We start from the raw sequence: 17,121 nt of genomic DNA on the forward strand, positions 1-17,121 counted from the left end.
TTTGGCAGACTAGGGTTAAAGGTAAAAGACCTCCATTCGCTAAACTCTAGGGTCTTTCTCTAATGTGAACTTTCTGGTGATTAATGAGGTTAGAGCTCTGGCTAAAAGACTTCCCATATTCTACATGCATAAGGTCTTTCTCCAGTGTGACCTCTTCAATGCTTAATGAGGTTAGAACTGTCACTGAAGGCTCTGACACTCGCTACACTCAAAAGGCCTTTCTCCAGTGTGAATTCTCCAGTGCTGAAACAGTGTCAAGCTATGGCTAAATGATTTCCCACATTGCTCACAATCATAAGGCTTTGCCCCAGTGTGAACTCTATAGTGTGAAATGGGGTAAGATTTGCAGCTAAAGGACCGTCCATATGGCCTTTCTCCAGTGTGAACTTTCTGATGTTTCAAGAGGTTGAACAAGCTAGTACACATTCATCACATGAGATCTTAAACAAGTGTGAACTCTGTGGTGGTGGAACAGGTGGCTGAAGGAAATAAAGAATTTCCCATTCACTGCACTCATAAGGCCTTTCTTCAGTGTGAACTCCTTGCTGTATAATGATGTGAGAGCTCTGGCTAAAATATTTCCGACATTCAATGCATTCATAAAGCTTTGTTCTAGTAAGAATTCTCTGGTGAGTTATGAGGTCAGACTTATAGCTAAAGATTTTCCCACATTCACTGCAATCATATGGCTTTTAACCAGGAGGAACTTTCTGATGCATAATGATTGCTAAATAATTTTCTACATTCATCACACTCATGAGTTCTTACTCCAGTGTGAACTTTCTGGCGTTGAAAGAGGCCAGAGCTTTGTCTAAAAGATTTTCCACATTCCCCCCACACACAAGGCTTTTCTCTAGTGTGAACTCTCAAATACTCCCTGAAGATACAGTACTTTTACTGCACCTGTAAGATTTTTCCCTCGTGAGGACTCTCTGGTGCTGAACAAGTATGTGTTTGGGGCTCCAAGCTTTCACGCTCTCCAGTCAGTGACTTTTTACAGTGTGGAAGCCACCGCACACTCTCCTCTGCTGTTTGGCTTCTCCCTGGTGTGAGGGGCCTGTTGCTGAAGATGTCCTGAGCTGCCCAGGAAGTCCTTCCCGACCTCCTTAAAGGTAAAAGATTTCCCTGACGCTTGGAATTTGCAGCTCTTCAAAAACAAGGCTCTGTTCGTGCTGCTTTTGCAGTGTTTCTTGCCAACATGCCACCTGTGCTGCTGATACAGGTTTTCCACGAGATGAAATCGATTTCCACAGGCCCCACACGTGTGCAGTTTCTGCCTGTGCTGTATTTCCTGGTGTTCAACCAAGTGCAAACTGTCTCTCGACATGGGCCCACACACCTCACACAGGTGTGCCTTCTGGGGAAACAGACCTGCTTTGAGGGTCCTGTCCTGTGGCATGACATAGGCAGAAACGCTCCGCTCAGATGCTTCCTTATCCTCGCTACACACCGACAACCTGAAAGAAAGAAATGCTGGTGAAGTGCATGTTGACTCCGGTGAGAAGGGGTAACCTGTAGAAAAGTGTGTGTGGGACAAACCCAGGAGCAATCAGTGAGATTGTTCTGAGGACTAAAGACGTGGGGACAGGTTGAGAATGGTCTGCTTAGCAGAATTGGTCCTCTAAAGATCACAGATCAGAGGCAGACTCAGGAGGCTAAATACACTGCCACTGTGAGACAGAAAGGGTCTATAAGTCCTTGCTCTGGGGAAAACTCTCAGGAGACCTGGGCGTTTGCTGACATGGGTGTGTTATGTAGAACACTGAGTTTAGGCTCTGAGTTTAGGCTCAAGAAAATGCAACCGCGACAGAGTGGCTGGTGTTCAATGACTTAAAAATTACGTGTGTGAGAGCCTCTGGGGTGAGGCCCCGCCCCGCAGACCCCAGCCCGCTGCAGGCGTGCAGCCCGTAGGCCCCAGGCTGGCCTGCTGCGGCCCCAACCCCAGAGCGCCGAGCTCCGTGCGAGCTGCGGGTGTGGCCCGCAGCCTCCCACCTGGCCCCGCCCAGACGGGACCAGACCAGTGAGCGCCCGGCCCAGCCCCGCTCTCTGGAGCCCGACTGTCCCCCTTGCCCCAGCTTCCCCTAGGCCAGCTGTGCTCCGACATCGGATCGCCTGTCTTGCCTTGGGTACCTGCCCCTCCTCTGCTGGGGCTTTGCTGACTGGCGTCATCATCCAGGTCTGGTTCACATAGCAACGTGCAGGACAGCGGTGGTCAGGGCCCTCCAGGAGAACTGGGTGGAGGTGGCCACGGGGTCCCCTCTCCGCAGGGCCAGCTCCGTCGTGACGGCCTCTCCCGGATCTCTGAGAGGACGTCCTGCCTCACGGCCGCCGGGCTCTGTACTGTGAATCTTCCCGGCCCAGGCGGCTGGCTGCACCGCAGAGCCCACAGCTCCTCCCAGCCTGAAGCCGACCTATCTTTTAATAAGCTATTCAGACAGAGTAGCCTGACTGCAGGACTTTAACTCTTGGGACAAAACAGTCGTTTACACCCGCGCACACACACCGGTGTGGTCTGGAATATGCACTATTTCCGGCCCAGTTTGGTGGGGGTGGGTGCCGGGGTGGAGGGTTGGCTTGGAATCCGGAGGGAGACCCCGACAGAACACGTGTCCACGCCGGCGCTCCCGGGTGTGCGCAGCTCCCCGCAGAGCGCAGGCCGCGAGCTGGGCGCTGCCTGAGCCCCACCCTCTCCCTGCCCAGGTCGCAGGCAGGGGCTTCGGGAACAGGGGTGCCAGAGCAGGGGAGGAAGGTGGCGGTCGGACCTGGCCCGGTGGCAGGAGCGGCAGACGCCCGCCGAGGCCCCTCAGTTTTTAGAGGAGGCCCCTCAGTTCGGGCCACTGACCTGGGTCCCACGTGCGGGACTGCGGAGGGAGCGTTCTCAGAGGCGCTTTGAACGGAACCGAGCCTGGCTTCCCGAGGGGCCTTTTGTGCCATTTGCAGAGCACTGTGCCGACCCCGCGCTGCCCTGTACATTCTCCCGGTGGCGCCTGGTCCCTGATCAGCCGTGGGAGTTTTGTAGATTGTACAGAAATCAGCACACTATTTTCTTGCAGCTTTCAGATTTTGCTTATCTGGATTATACAGCAGATGTAAAGTGTTTTAGCAAAATGGAAAATTATGTGTGCAGTTATTAAGATGGGATTTCCAGAGCTGTGGGGCCTGGACCCAAGACCAACAGAGCCCCCAGCTCACACTGCCAGTCTGGGAGAGCTGCAGTCATGAGACTCCAACCCGGCAGGGCACAGAGGTGGGACTGCTCCCAGTGGGCCTGGAGGGCAGAAACTGAACCACTGAGGAGCATTCTTAAGGCTTAAAGTTCAAACAAACTTGCCCCAGTAAGTTTTGGACTTATCTGGTACCTATCACTCCTTTCTTCCTTCCCTTTAGAATGGGAATTGCTTCCTTCTGACATGGGAATGTCTATCCCATGCCTGTTCCATTATTATATTCTGGAAGCATACAACCTGTTCGGTTATACAGATTCTCAGCTGGAGACAAATCTGTTGAAGGATAAGCTGTATTTCAAGTCTCACTCACATCTGATTTAAATGATACTTAGATGAGACTTTGGAATTTAGAGTTGATGCTAGAACTAGCTAAGATTTGCGGGCAGAGATTGACTCTGAGTATGGGGTAGGTTTGAGGGCCTTATCGAGGGGGTTACAAGTGCCAAGTTCTCCGGCATCACATCATGGTATAGGGATCACTGAGCCTTATCAAGCAGATTCCATTCCTCCAAAGAGAAGCACATGGCCACATCCTCAGAGGTCACATTACCCTGCCAAGATGGTGACAGAAGCATCACAGAACAGTCCACTTCAGAGCCACAGTCTCTTCCCCCACACGTCTATTCCATGCCCAACCTCCGCGCAAACTCCCTAACTCAGGGTTCTGAGAAACTAGACCTTGACACCACTGATGCCTTGTGCCTTCATGCGCCCGTGAATCACTGGATCCAGACATCCACAAGAGGAAGGTGGAACAACATACAGGTGAACCTTGGATAACACAGGTTTGAACTGCAAGCGTCCACTCATGCTTGAATTTTTTTCAGTAAATAAATACCACTTCCTGAGCTGTGTACAGGTTGGTTGAATCAGCAGATATGGAGTTACAGACACAGAGGGTCAGAATGTAAATTTCATGTGGATTTTAGAGTGTGCAGAGGGTTGGTGCTCCTAACCTCTCGTCGTTCAAGGGTCGACTGTGTATCTAAGCCATGCGCTGGCATAGAAGGATCCAGCTGCTCATTTTACCCTCATGTTACCAAGGGCTCAATACCAGATCCTAGAGCCGTAAGGCACACTCTCTAAGGATGCACCACTCTCCAGTGCCTATCCCTCACCTCTCTAGATCCCACAGCCGCATGCCATGGCTACCACCACCTGAGGGTTCACACCAAGGCACGTCCCTGGTCTCCCCCTGTTACCTGTACCTTAATTGGCATCTCTTCACTCCACTGTTGCGGGTGGAATTCCCAGTGTATAGTTATGGAGACAGCCAAATACGTGACACTGAACATATGACACAGATAGACGTTTATAAATCACATAGATGCAGAGCCTAAGAAAGGAGGACACACCACACCACACAAGACCACATGGAGGTTGTATTTCAGAAAGAGTAGGCTTCCCCTGTGGCTCAGCTGGTAAAGAGTCCACCTGCAATGCAGGAGACCTGGGTTTAATCCTTGGGTTGGGAAGATCCCCCGGAGAAGGGAACAGCTACCAACTCCAGTATTCTGCCCTGGAGAATCCCAGGGACAGTATAGTCCAAGAGGTCTTGAACAGTCAGACACGACTGACCGACTTTCACTTTCACTAACTAATTAGTTTACAAATAATCTGACCCCCAGTTTGATAGAACAGAAAAGAGTAAACCGCCACGGACTGCGGAACGTAAGCTTTGTAGTGTCAAGAGAAGTGTTCCTTGGTTTCGATGGGAGGATGTGATAGGCTTTTTGCAAAATTCCATGGATTGGTAGGAACTGAAACCTGCTACAAAGAGAGAAACAGGAACTGCTCTCGTCTTCTTGATTAAAAAAGAAAAAAAGAGGGGAGAGGCAGCCGCCGCGATGGACGTGTTCCTCATGATCCGGCGCCACAAGACCACCATTTTCACGGACGCCAAGGAGTTGAGCACCGTGTTCGAGCTGAAGCGCATCGTCGAGGGTATCCTCAAGCGGCCGCCGGATGAGCAGCGGTTGTACAAGGACGACCAGCTTCTGGATGACGGCAAGACGTTGGGCGAGTGTGGCTTCACCAGCCAGACAGCACGGCCTCAGGCCCCTGCCACTGTGGGGCTAGCCTTCAGGGCAGATGAGGCATTCGAGGCCCTGCGCATCGAGCCTTTCTCTAGCCCACCTGAGCTGCCGGACGTGATGAAGCCACAGGACTCAGGAAGCAGCGCCAACGAACAGGCTGTGCAGTGAGAGGCCTCCCCCAACTGTCCCCTCAATAAAAGATTTGGGTGTCCAAAAAAAAAAAAGAAAAAAAGAGGGGGAGTATCTGGCTAGGAGAGCTTACCTGTAGGAACAGAGTGGGGAGGGCAACTTGTATTCAGGATATCTGAGCCATTGTATTTTTCACCCCCCACGTTAAGGTTACCCATAATGGGCCTATGTGCCAATCTAGCAGACGACACCCACACCATGCTGTACACAGTTCGCCATGATTTGATATCACACCAGACATCCCCTGTCTTCCACTAGCAGTCGCAGCCCCAAAACTGTCTATGAAGCTCTCCCCGCCTGGCTCTGTTCCCTGCCTCAGACTCAGTCACACAGAACCTCGTGTGGGTCTCAGACACACATGGCTCTCCTCCGCTTCTGTGTTTCTCTTGCTGCCCCCTTGTAGAACCTTCCTCTGTCCACCTCTCCCTCACGCAAGTCACAGCCCACAGGTAGGCCTGCCCCAGAGAACACGTGGTTCAGTGTCACGCCCCAGGGCGGGAATGGGACACCTTCTACTGTGTTGGTTCCACAAGCAGCCCCGGAAAGGTGGAGAACGTGATGAGTCTATGGCCGGGGGTTGGACGCGTTCGTGTGTCCGTGTACTCCTGCACGGCCCTGAGGTGTCTGGCAGCCCTTTAACCTCTGACCCTCAATGCTCACTTGGCCTTTTATCAGGTGTCCCTCTGCCTGTCACCCTCCCCCAGTTGCCACAATGCTCTCAGAAACAGGTGCCCACATGAAACTGCAACAGGACGCCCTGCGGCTCCTGGGCACGGAAGCCTTTCTCCATCCCCAGCTTCTTGTCTGTCGGTCAAGGGATACACACAAGGATATCTTGATTTCCACTGCAGAACTAAAACAACCAACAAAGAGAAAACGCTAAGCACTTGAGGAAGCATTCTTCCGAGACGATCAGGAAGCCGAGGCCAGATTGAAGAAACGCAGGCCCAGCACACACGCCCTGGTCCTAACTGCCCCCTTGAACCCAGTAACTCCCCACTGACAGCCCGGGGGTTGGGACGCACTGTTTCAGGGCACGTCCCACTGCGTCTCCCTGCGCCGGGCAAAGCAGTACAGACAGTTCTCTCTGCTTCACGGAAAAGTCGAGCGCGAGATCCCATCCCGCACTTGCGCACAGACGCTGCGCTTTCGGCCTCACGCCTACGACACCTACGGCCACCCACCCGCCGCCTCCCCGCGCCCCACCCCGCCCTGGATCCCGGGCCGGGCTGCGGCCCCGCGCTCCGGGCTTCAGTGTCTGGTGGGGCGAGGGCGGCGCGGGTCCGCGGGACGTGCGTTTACCTGAGACGGCCCGGCAGCGCCGGCTGCCATCGGAGTTCGTGAAGGGCGGAGCAGGGCTGGGCTCGGTGCGGCCATCCCCATCCCGGGCCTGGCGAGGGGGACGCCGGGCCACGTGGGAGCCTCAGATCCGCCTCGGTGCAGTGGGGACAGCGCGTCTTCTCAGACCAGAACGTCCCTCACGTCTGTCCAAAGCCTTAGGCACCGGTGCCCAAACAGACCTAAGGCAGTTATAACGTCAGCCACGAGAGGGAAATCAGAAGTCCCGGCCTTGCGAATTGGTCCTAAGACCCTTGCTCCTTGGAAGGAAAGCTATGACCAACCTAGACAGCTTATTAAAAAGCAGAAACATTACTTTGCCAACAAAGGTCCATCTAGTCAAGACTATGGTTTTCCCAGTGATCACGTATGGATGTGAGAGTTGGACTATAAAGAAAGCTGAGCGCCGAAGAATTGATGCTTTTGAACTGTGGTGTTGGAGAAGACTCTTGAGAGTCCCTTGGACTGCGAGGAGATCCAACCAGTCCATTCTGAAGGAGATCAGTCCTGAATATTCACTAGAAGGACTGATGCTGAAGTGAAACTCCAATACTTTGACCACCTGATGAGAAGAGCTGACTCATTTGAAAAGACCCTGATGCTGGGAAAGATTGAAGGCAGGAGGAGAAGGGGATGACAGAGGATGAGACGGCTGGATGGCATCACTGACTCAATGGACGTGAGTTTGAGTAAACTCTGGGAGTTGGCAATGGACAGGGAGGCCTGGTGTGCTGCAGTCCACGGGGTCGCTAAGGGTAGAAACACGACTGAGCGACTGAACTGAACTGAACTGAATCATCCTCCAGTAAAGGAGGCAAAGCTCTCCTGGGAAATGGTGCCTTTGGGTTTCCAGGCAGAGGCGGGACTTCCACTCCTTCTTAAAGAGGTTGTACTCAGATTACTGGAGCGTCCTGTCAGCAACTAAAACTCTTAGGTGTTTGGCGACCTATTTATTAGTTTGGACTCCAGGAAGTTCAGCATGCTCTCAGAGGCTAAACAGATTCAGATTCTCGCAGAAGCTATAGATATAACGCACCTGTCCTCCATAGAATCACAAAAGGTGTGTCCACTAGTAGAGAAGACTCATAAATACCATGTGCAATTCAAGCATCAAAATTATAAAAATTCAACCATGTTTTGAAATTCAAGAAATTATCTTTAACAATCATATGACAATGATCATAAATTGACAAAAGTAATTTATGTAAATTTGGAGTAATTGCTCTGCAAGAAATTGAGACATAAATCTAGAGTAAAAAAATGCCAATTACTAATTGGCAATTGCTATCTACCTCTACAAGGATTAACTCGTGTGCTCTGCAGCTGCTGACTTTCAACATCTCCCAGAAAGGAGTTCAAGGTGGAGAGCAGAAATGAGGCACTCTGCTCGGGGAAAATTAGCAGGATAGGTCTTCAGATAGACGTTTTCAGGAGCCAGTTTTATGAGCCCAGTTCTTATATCTCCTCATATCTAGAAAAGCACCAAAACCCTTCATTGTGACGACTGTTCCCTGTGACTAGTACTAACCTTGATGAGACTAGCAGAAAACTTTTGCAAAAAATATGCCTGATTGCATGTACTCCCCCTTCACCAGAAGTACATATGTACTGACTCTCCCCTCTGCCTCTCTGGAGCAGTTTCGCAGCGCTCTCTGAAATGCTGTCTCCCAGGTTACAGTCCTCGTTTTGCCCCAAATAAAACTTGATACACAACTTCCACGTTGTGCATGTTTTTTAAGTCAACAGAAACAAACACCGGACGTTGGTATAGAGACGTAAAATTTGTCACAAACGTAACAGAACGGGACTCCCCTGGTGGTACAGTAGTTAAGAATTCTCTTGCCGATGCAGGGAACCCAGGTTTGATACCTGTTCAGGGAAGATTTCACTTGCTGAGGAGCACCTGGGCCTCTGTGCCACCACTACTGAGAAGCCCACGCACCTAGAACCCATGCTCCACAAGAGGCCACAGCGATGAGAAGCCTACATACTGCAACAGAGAATAGCCCTTGCTCAGTGCAGTTACAGAAAGCCTGTGTGCAGTAATGAAGACCCAGTCCAGTAAAAAATAAATTAATTTTTTAGAAAGACCTACATTATTAAAGAATGTAACAGGACAGATTATGGAGAACATTTAAAGGCATGTGTATATTTTGATCCTGGATTTATGGGTAGAGCGGCACCAGATAGCAGTGAGAAATGTAAGCTTTTAAATACGGTCTGCATGCCGCAACAAAGACCAAAGATCCCACATGCTGCAGCCAAGACCTGGAGCAGCCAAATAAATAAAACTAACTATTAAAAAGGAAAAGAGTTCTAAAAAAATAAAAAAGGGTCAAACTTGAATCAGAGGGGCATCGGTAAATGGCAGAGTAGGAAATTATAGGTCCTTGTTCCCCCTAAAAACTCTAACAACATCACGCTGGTCAAAATAGTTTTTCAAGTACTGTAGAAACCAGTGAAGGATCTGCAGAAACTAAGCAAGCACCCTAACGAAAAAAATCCCACAAATCAAAATGATAAATTGGGGGGATGTCCCAGAAGTCCAATGCTAAGACTTCGCACTTCCAGTGCAGGGGGCAGAGGTTTGATCTCTGTAAGGGAACTAAGATGTCACATGCCATGAGTCCAAAAAACTAACGGAAAAAAAGATAAGCTTGAGGGCATTTTCAACGGCTCCAGGCCCTCCTCCCAGGCACAGCAGAGTGAGGTGGAGGCTGCCGTATTCTCAGTCCTACTGTGGGAAAGGAAGGCAAAGCATGGCACTTAACTGCAGCATTCCGGCTTGTCCGAAGGCTGGCCAGCAGTCTGGTTTCTGCATCGCTTGCCTCAGTGCTAATGACAACGGTGGCGATGGTCTGAAAGTCAGGATGGAGGCCAGTAAGACCCCTGGTAGACTCCAAACCTCGGGAGAGCAGCAGGGAGACTGCAGTCCTGCCACGTCTGGGGATAAAAAGACTAGGGCAGAGGAACGCAATAGAATGTTTAATGCCCTGAGAAAAATCAGGTGTGGGGGAGTGAGACTTTAGGGAAATTAAGATATTTAACGCAGCATACTGTGTACGGCAGTATGGGGGGAAAACACTCATACCCACACACCAGGGAAGATGCATGTCCAGAAAAAATCTGAGAAAGCCTGAAGCCTTCACAACGGGTTAATTAGCAAAGGTCTTTCCCTGCATGGGTTGTGGCTTCCCAGATAGCCCTAGTGGTAAAGAGCCTGCCTGCCAGTGCAGGAGACGTAAGAGATGCGGTTCAATCCCTGGATCGGGAAAGATCTCCAGGGAAGATCCCCTGGAGAAAGAAATGGCCACCCACTCTAGCCTGGAGAATTCCATAAACAGAGGAGTGGTGGGCTAAAGAATAAAGTCCATAAAGACTTGGAGAGATGGTTTAATGTAATGGTTAAGAGTGACAGTCCCATCACCTTGGCCTAATCCCAAGACTGACATCTGTCATATTCGAAGACCCACACTCAATGGCAGGTGTGTACACGCAGCTGCATACACCAGGGAGCAGGATTTCCAGGGGCCGTCTCAGACTTCTGCCTGCCACCCTGGTTTTTGCTAAGACATGTCTGCCTGAGACAATTTATGCTCTTCTCATATCCTTGATACCTGATAAAAAGTAGTCCAGGGATTTCCCTGGTAGTTCAGTCCTGGTAGGACTCAACACTTTCGTTGCAGTGGCCCAACTTAAATCCATATATCTGAGTCACTTTGCTGTGCAGCAGAAATTAGTGTAATATTGTAAATCCAATATAACTCTTGCGTCTTGAGTATTGGCCTTTGCAGCAGTGAGCAGCTGAACTTGGGTTTGGTACCAGCCTTGTCCAGTTACACTAAATTCTTTTAGTAAAAATTTTCATTGCCTTCAAAAGAATACTCATACCCGCAAACCATTTTTCCATTTTCTCCCCACCCCCAGCACCTAAAACCACTTATCTCCTTTCACCCTCTATGGATTTGCCTAGTCTGGGTATTTCATATAAACAGGATCATATGATGTGTGACCTTTTGTGTCTAATCTCTTTAAGTTATGCATAATGTTTTCAAGGATCGTCTGTGTTGGAGTATGTGTGGGTACTCCTTTTGTCCAGCTTAACAACATCCCACTGTACAGGGAGACATTTTGTTCACCTATGTATCAGCTGATGGGTGTAAGTGGTGTTTCCACCTTTTTGCTCTTATGAACAATGCTGCTATGAATGTGTATACAGCTTTCTCTTGTGTGCAGGTACATGTATTTTCAATTCTTTCAGATATATACCTAGGAGTGGAGCTGCTGGGTCATGGAGTGCGTCTATATTTAACTTCTGGAGGAACCATCAGACTGTTTCCCAAATCAACAGCCCTGTTCAGATTAAATCTTGCCTCTTTTCATGTTTCTCACAGCTCTCGGTGACTCCTAGCTTACAATACATCTGACAATGTTTTCAGCTCTTTGCCTGCAGGCTTATTTCCCTCACCAGGTCCCAGATCCTTAAAAACAAAGGTTATTGTATCTTAATCTAGTGTCATATTCATTTTGACATTCTTACTCTCCTCATAGTAAAATGGAAGCAAGTTACTGGAATTGACAGATAATGTCACTGGGGAAGCTTTATTTCATGAAAGTGGTTCCCTGGCATGGTCTGGGAGGCTTGCCCCAAGAAATTACTGGTTAGGAGTGAGAAAAGAAAATCCTGACAATTTCTCTTTCACACTTAAAAGTCAGATTTCTCTTCCAATTAAGTTATGTTTATTCATGAAACTCTGAGAGCTAGGAAGCAGGAACTGCTGCATCATGTGAATTTATTTTCTGCTTTCATGTCTAGTCGTCATCGTTCAGGGTGCTTCTGTACAAGGTTCTCCAGAAGGAAGTCAGGCCCACGTCCTCAGCCATCTGTCCTCCCGCGGGTGTTCCTCCGCACTGGCTAGCACGTCCTGCATCTCCATCACTTGCTTTCACGGACTCCCCGCTTTTGCAGGATGTACAGGATCCTTTACTTTCACTTCCTTTATTAAGTTTTGTGCTGCATTCAATCTCTGCTTTTCAAAACGTTTTCTCCTTTTTGATCTAATAACTAAAATGTAGACATCATGTTGCTGAGATACTAATAAATGAGGAATTATAAATGGAGACAAAAGAAGTGAGGAAAGATATGGAAAAATAAAGGAAGGAACAATGGAATTTTTAGGTTATACTGAATGTTATTTGCCTGATAAGGAAAACTGCACTTTGAAATTATTTCCCCACTTTCTGTACTCAAGCTTTGTAAATTCCCAGTTTTAAAAATGTATAATATTGTAAATCAACTATACTTGTTTTTAAAACTTAAGCAACTTAGCACGCCTGCCCGCATGAGCATATATCCTGTTATCTCCTCACAAGAACTGGCAGGGGTGGTGGGCAACTCTCAGCAGGGGTCTCTGACCCGGGGGTAGTAACCTGTTTTGTGGGCTTGGATCCCATTTCCATATCAGGCTGAGGCAGACGGTGTAGGAAGGCATCTGACTGACTGCGTTCAAAACTCAAGAATAATGCAACATTAATAAGTATGGGTAAGGAAAATATTTAGGCCAGGAAAGGTTTTGTTTCCTGAACTCTCTTTTCAATCCTTGGAATTGCCTTGCAAAAGGAACCAGCACCCACACAGCTGTTTGCCCCTCTGTGTAACTGAATGGTTCACTCTTGCATTGCAGGTGTGGCTAGAAATATTCATCTTTCTTACCTCCCACTTAGCTTTGCTTTTGAGAAAACCAAACCATCATTGTCAGCTCAGCTTTCCTGCAACTCGATCTGACAAGATAAACTGGTTGACCCCCTACCTGAATGAATGAAAGTTTCCAGTTCCCTCTCATTCTCCGGAAGGAGGTACGTGGACTCATCCTGGCCCTCATCCTCAAAGAATTCCTCTTCATCTCCTAACGATGGGATCTTGATATTTTTATAAAGTGATGCAAGTTGTTGCTTTTCCTCAGCCTCGACCAGTCGACTGGAGAACAAAACACATAATTTGGGAGAAGGCTGTGCCCTGGGGCTTGCAGAATCTTAGCTCCCCGACCAGGGATCAAACTGTGCCCCCTGCAATGGGAGCGCAGAGTCTTAACCACTGGACCACCACAAGAATTCCCCAAATAGATAAATTTGAAAAGCATAATTTTCACAGTAAATCATCAGGTCTTAATCCTTAGTCCTGTGGTTTTCTGACTGAAAAGCAGTCACTAGTTCGTGGTGGTACTAATACATGGGGAAGGAGGCAGAAATAGGCTTTGAACAAAGTGTCAACGTTTTAAATGAAGATAGCATAGGGACTGTTGTTTTTCCTTTTGCTCAATCTCCAATATTTTTTGGCCTGGCACTGTTACTGATCCTGTATTTAAAATGTTCATCATGGGGTTATGAATGCATTAATTTAGATTAAAAAAATACTATATGATTATTTATCTTGACTACCAAGTTTTTGGCACTGCCTTAGATTTTGCACCTGAAGTGAGCGCCTTGTTCACCTCACCTAGATCCAACTTGGAAGTGGATCATTGAACAGATATTTCTGTGTGAAGTGGAAATGGGTAATACAGTGTTTAATTTTTTGTAACATATGTACCTTCTTAATTGTTTGGCTCATGGGCTTCTGGGGTGGCTCAGATGGCAAAGAATCTGCCTGTAATGTAGGAGACCTGGGTTAGATCCCTAGGTCAGGAAGATCCCCTAGAGAAGGCAATGGCTACACACTCCAGTATTCTTGCCTGGAGAATTCCATGGGCAGAGGAGCCCTGCAGGCTACAGTCCATGGGGTTGCAAGGTTGGACACAACTGAGCAACACTACATGTAATAATAAATCATTTTAGGGTCAGCTTAACTGTGTTCTAAGGAGCTGAGATGGAGGAAGCGGTGTAGGGGTAACGTTCCAGAATCATGCTGTGCAGCAGAAGAACTGATCTGACTGTAAACACTGCTGCAGATAATCAGGAAACTGGGACAGGAACAGGATTTGGGTGAGGAGAATGAGGTGCTCACTTCATGTGCAAAATTTAAGGGGGTGCCAAAAAACTCAGTGATGATGATAAATATTTTGACTCAATATTTTTAAAAACTGAAATGAGTGAATTCTCTGGCCGTCCAGCGGTTGGGACTCGATGTTTCCACCGCCAAGGGCCCAGATTCAATCCCTGGTTGGGGAACTAAGACCCCACAGGCAATGCAATATAGGTAAAAAAAAAAAAAAAAAGGAAAAAAACTGGAAAAATCCATAATAAACCAAATATCAAAATTTAAAAAACAGGCTCCATCAGCACTGTGATGAACTGCATGAGAGCCTGAGTCAAAAGGGAAAATGTTGAGTCCCTATATACACGCTTTTATGTATTATTTTATGGTTCTTCTTTTCTAAAACATTAAAGTAGTTGAGAATATATTTTAAAAATTGAAAAGCCCTATATCAAAACTCATGGCATTATTTTAAGTTTAAATAATTTATACCAGAAACAAAATCTATTATAATTTTACTTTCCTGGTTTAAATGAAATAAAACTCACTAATATATTTTCGCTTTTTGTATTCATTCATTTATTTTACTTGGCTGCACTGGGTCTTCACTGTGGCACGTAGGATGTTTAGTTGTGGCTTGTGGGATCTAGTTCCCTGACCAGGGATCAAACTCGGGTCCTCTGCATTGGGAGCACAGAGTCTTAACCACTGAACCACCAGGGAAGTCCCTCATCGATATATATCCAAAATATACTTCTGGAAAAAATTAATGGCTAAAAATTACATACAAACATGTACTCTGGGGCACATATTTTCCCTTTTGCCTCAGGTTTTAAAATGTCACTATGGGTAACACAAACTTAAAAGCTGTAAACGTTGACATTAGTTCAGTAACTTAATTGGTCACTAAGAGTTCAGGATGAAATATTTTAGTGAGTTATTTTAGGAATCTTCATATTTGTTAACATCTTTGTCTATACTAATGAAATAAACTGAAATTGAAGTTCCATAAATTGAGTCAAAGGAGATCGTCAGATTAGAAAATCTAGAACCAAACATGCTGGTGACACTCACTCATTAATTTCACCTTTAATTTTCCTTCATTTGACATACTTCAAGGTAGTCCTAATATGGTTACCTTAAAAGATATTCCATACGTGGCAATGTATTGCCCATGTGCACATTTAATCCTAATGAAGAATTTAGTACTTCCTCAAGATGTTTCTGATAGGAGATAATGGAATCCTGGAACTAAATCCTAGAATAGGAATCAACGTGCTGCTCCTGATCACAGTCACATGATGTCACAGAGTGGCTTGCCTTTGTCTGATACTAATTTCAAGATGATCACATAAACTGAGCTTCGCCACAAGCTTTATTTGTGTAAACAAGATGAAGTGTCTTCCCTAAACGCTACTATCACCCCAACCACACTGATGATAAGTTTCTAGTGAAAGAGACAATGGTCACTTTTCTGCTTTGCTCTATTAAGATTTTTTTCCAAAGCATCAAGTTCACTCTAGAAAATCACATTATGAAAGGATGCCAGCATCTCAGAACATTTTTTATCATGAACCACAGTAAGAGATAAGTTTTACTTCACAATCTTCAGTCTGAAAAGTTGAAAATCAGCATTTCCATTCTACTAAACTGTATTCATTCTGTCCTGTTTTTTGTTATTTATTCGTAACTTTTATTTTTTTAATGTTTCACCATGTTTCTTTTTATATTTTTCATTTATGTCACGATCCACCATGAATATAGGCCATATTCTGAAAAACGCTGAAAACTTGTAATGACTATAATTACTCAGTGATTATAAGAATTATCAACATTATCACCATTATTAACATTACTACCATGAAATAATCTAGTTACCTGTATGTCTTACTAAAGGATGGTAAAGATTACTTAGCATAGACTTACTATATCACGTAGGAAATAGTGGTCCCAAATATCAGGGCAATAGTGAGGGCTATACACGCAATTGTAATTACTTTAACAAGAGCAGGTCTATGAGGAATCCATGCTAAAAATAGAAAGAAAAGAAGTTTTCATAAACTCTCATTTTTAGCTGTGACTATCAGTTATTAGGGCTTCCTTGATAACTCAGTTGGTAAAAAATCCACCTGCAATACAGGAGACCCTGGTTCAATTCCTGGATTGAGAAGATCCCCTGGAGAAGGGAAAGGCTACCCACTCCAGTATTCTGGCCTGGAGAATTCCATGGACTGCATAGTCCATGGGGTCACAAAGAGTCAGACTTAGCGACTTAGTCAGTCGCTGACTAAGCGACTTTCGTAGGTGGTGCTAGTGGTAAAGCACCCACCTGGCAATGTAGGAGACATAAAGAAACTTGAGTTCAATCCTTGGATCGGGAAGATACCCTGGAGGAGGGCATGACAACCCACTCCAATATTCTTGCCTGGAGAATCCCATGGACAGAGAAGCCTGGCAGGCTACAGTCCACAGGGTCGCATAGAATTAAGACACGTCTAGTCAAGGCTATGGTTTTTCCTGTGGTCATGTATGGATGTGAGAGTTGGACTGCGAAGAAGGCGGAGCGCTGAAGAATTGATGCTTTTGAACTGTGGTGTTGGAGAAGACTCTTGAGAGCCCCTTGGACTGCAAGGAGATCCAACCAGTCCATTCTGAAGATCAGCCCTGGGATTTCTTTGCAAGGAATGATGCTAAAGCTGAAACTCCAGTACTTTGGCCACTTCATGCGAAGAGTTGACTCACTGGAAAAGACTCTGATGCTGGGAGGGATTGGGGGCAGGAGGAGAAGGGGACGACAGAGGATGAGATGGCTGGATGGCATCACTGACTCGATGGACGAGAGTCTGAGTGAACTCCGGGAGATGGTGATGGACAGGGAGGCCTGGCGTGCTGTGATTCATGGGGTCGCAAAGAGTCGGACACGACTGAGCAACTGATCTGATCTGATCTGATCTGATCTGATCTGAAGCGACCTAGCACATATACATGTATCAGTTAATATATTTGTTAATCATATTGTTTGAGGGGAATAGGAGAGAAAATCAGAAATAACATTAAAAATAAAAATTCTTAATTTACAAGAAAACCATGCAAGCTAGATTGCACAGCCTGTGTGAACAAGTATAATTTGAATTCCCACCTAAACCCTGACTCCTTTTTTTCATCTGTCTCCTGTCTTTGGCCAAAGCCATTTCTTATGAGACTGGTCCCTGATGTATAGCAGAGACTGCCACTGATATAGCTGAAAGGAGAGTGGCCTTAGTTTTACAACTCAAGTGTTGCCGGATAGTCTTAGGTTGTACAGTGCTGTTTTTAAATAAAACAGGCTATTACAGGGCAATTTGAGATCTAATCCCAC

General features: G+C 46.7%; 1 protein-coding gene and 2 pseudogenes across 7 annotated transcripts in view; 1 reads left to right on the top strand and 2 right to left on the bottom strand.

The window, feature by feature from the left end:
* Positions 1-213: 213 nt before the first annotated feature.
* LOC132342759 (zinc finger protein 814-like) lies at positions 214-5,101 on the bottom strand (annotated as a pseudogene).
* On the top strand, positions 5,055-5,487 carry LOC530932 (transcription elongation factor B (SIII), polypeptide 2 (18kDa, elongin B) pseudogene; annotated as a pseudogene).
* A 6,020-nt stretch (positions 5,488-11,507) lies between these two features.
* C18H19orf18 (zinc finger protein 606) overlaps positions 11,508-17,121 on the bottom strand; it is a 38,438-nt gene continuing 32,824 nt past the window's right edge. For 4 of the 7 annotated variants that reach the window (XM_059877286.1, XM_059877284.1, XM_059877289.1 and 1 more), the window contains 3 exons: positions 15,690-15,792; positions 12,601-12,767; positions 11,508-11,885 (listed from right to left, as the gene is read on the bottom strand). In XM_059877286.1, the coding sequence (XP_059733269.1) occupies positions 11,737-11,885; positions 12,601-12,767; positions 15,690-15,792 (419 nt within the window). In that variant the 3' untranslated portion in view covers positions 11,508-11,736. Of the gene's footprint in view, positions 11,886-12,600; positions 16,736-17,121 lie in introns of those variants that run through there. The other 3 variants (XM_059877285.1, XM_059877288.1, XM_059877287.1) reach the window with 3 other exon arrangements.

This window comes from Bos taurus, chromosome 18, assembly GCF_002263795.3.
Source record: "Bos taurus isolate L1 Dominette 01449 registration number 42190680 breed Hereford chromosome 18, ARS-UCD2.0, whole genome shotgun sequence".
Classification (NCBI taxonomy): Eukaryota; Metazoa; Chordata; class Mammalia; order Artiodactyla; family Bovidae; genus Bos; species Bos taurus.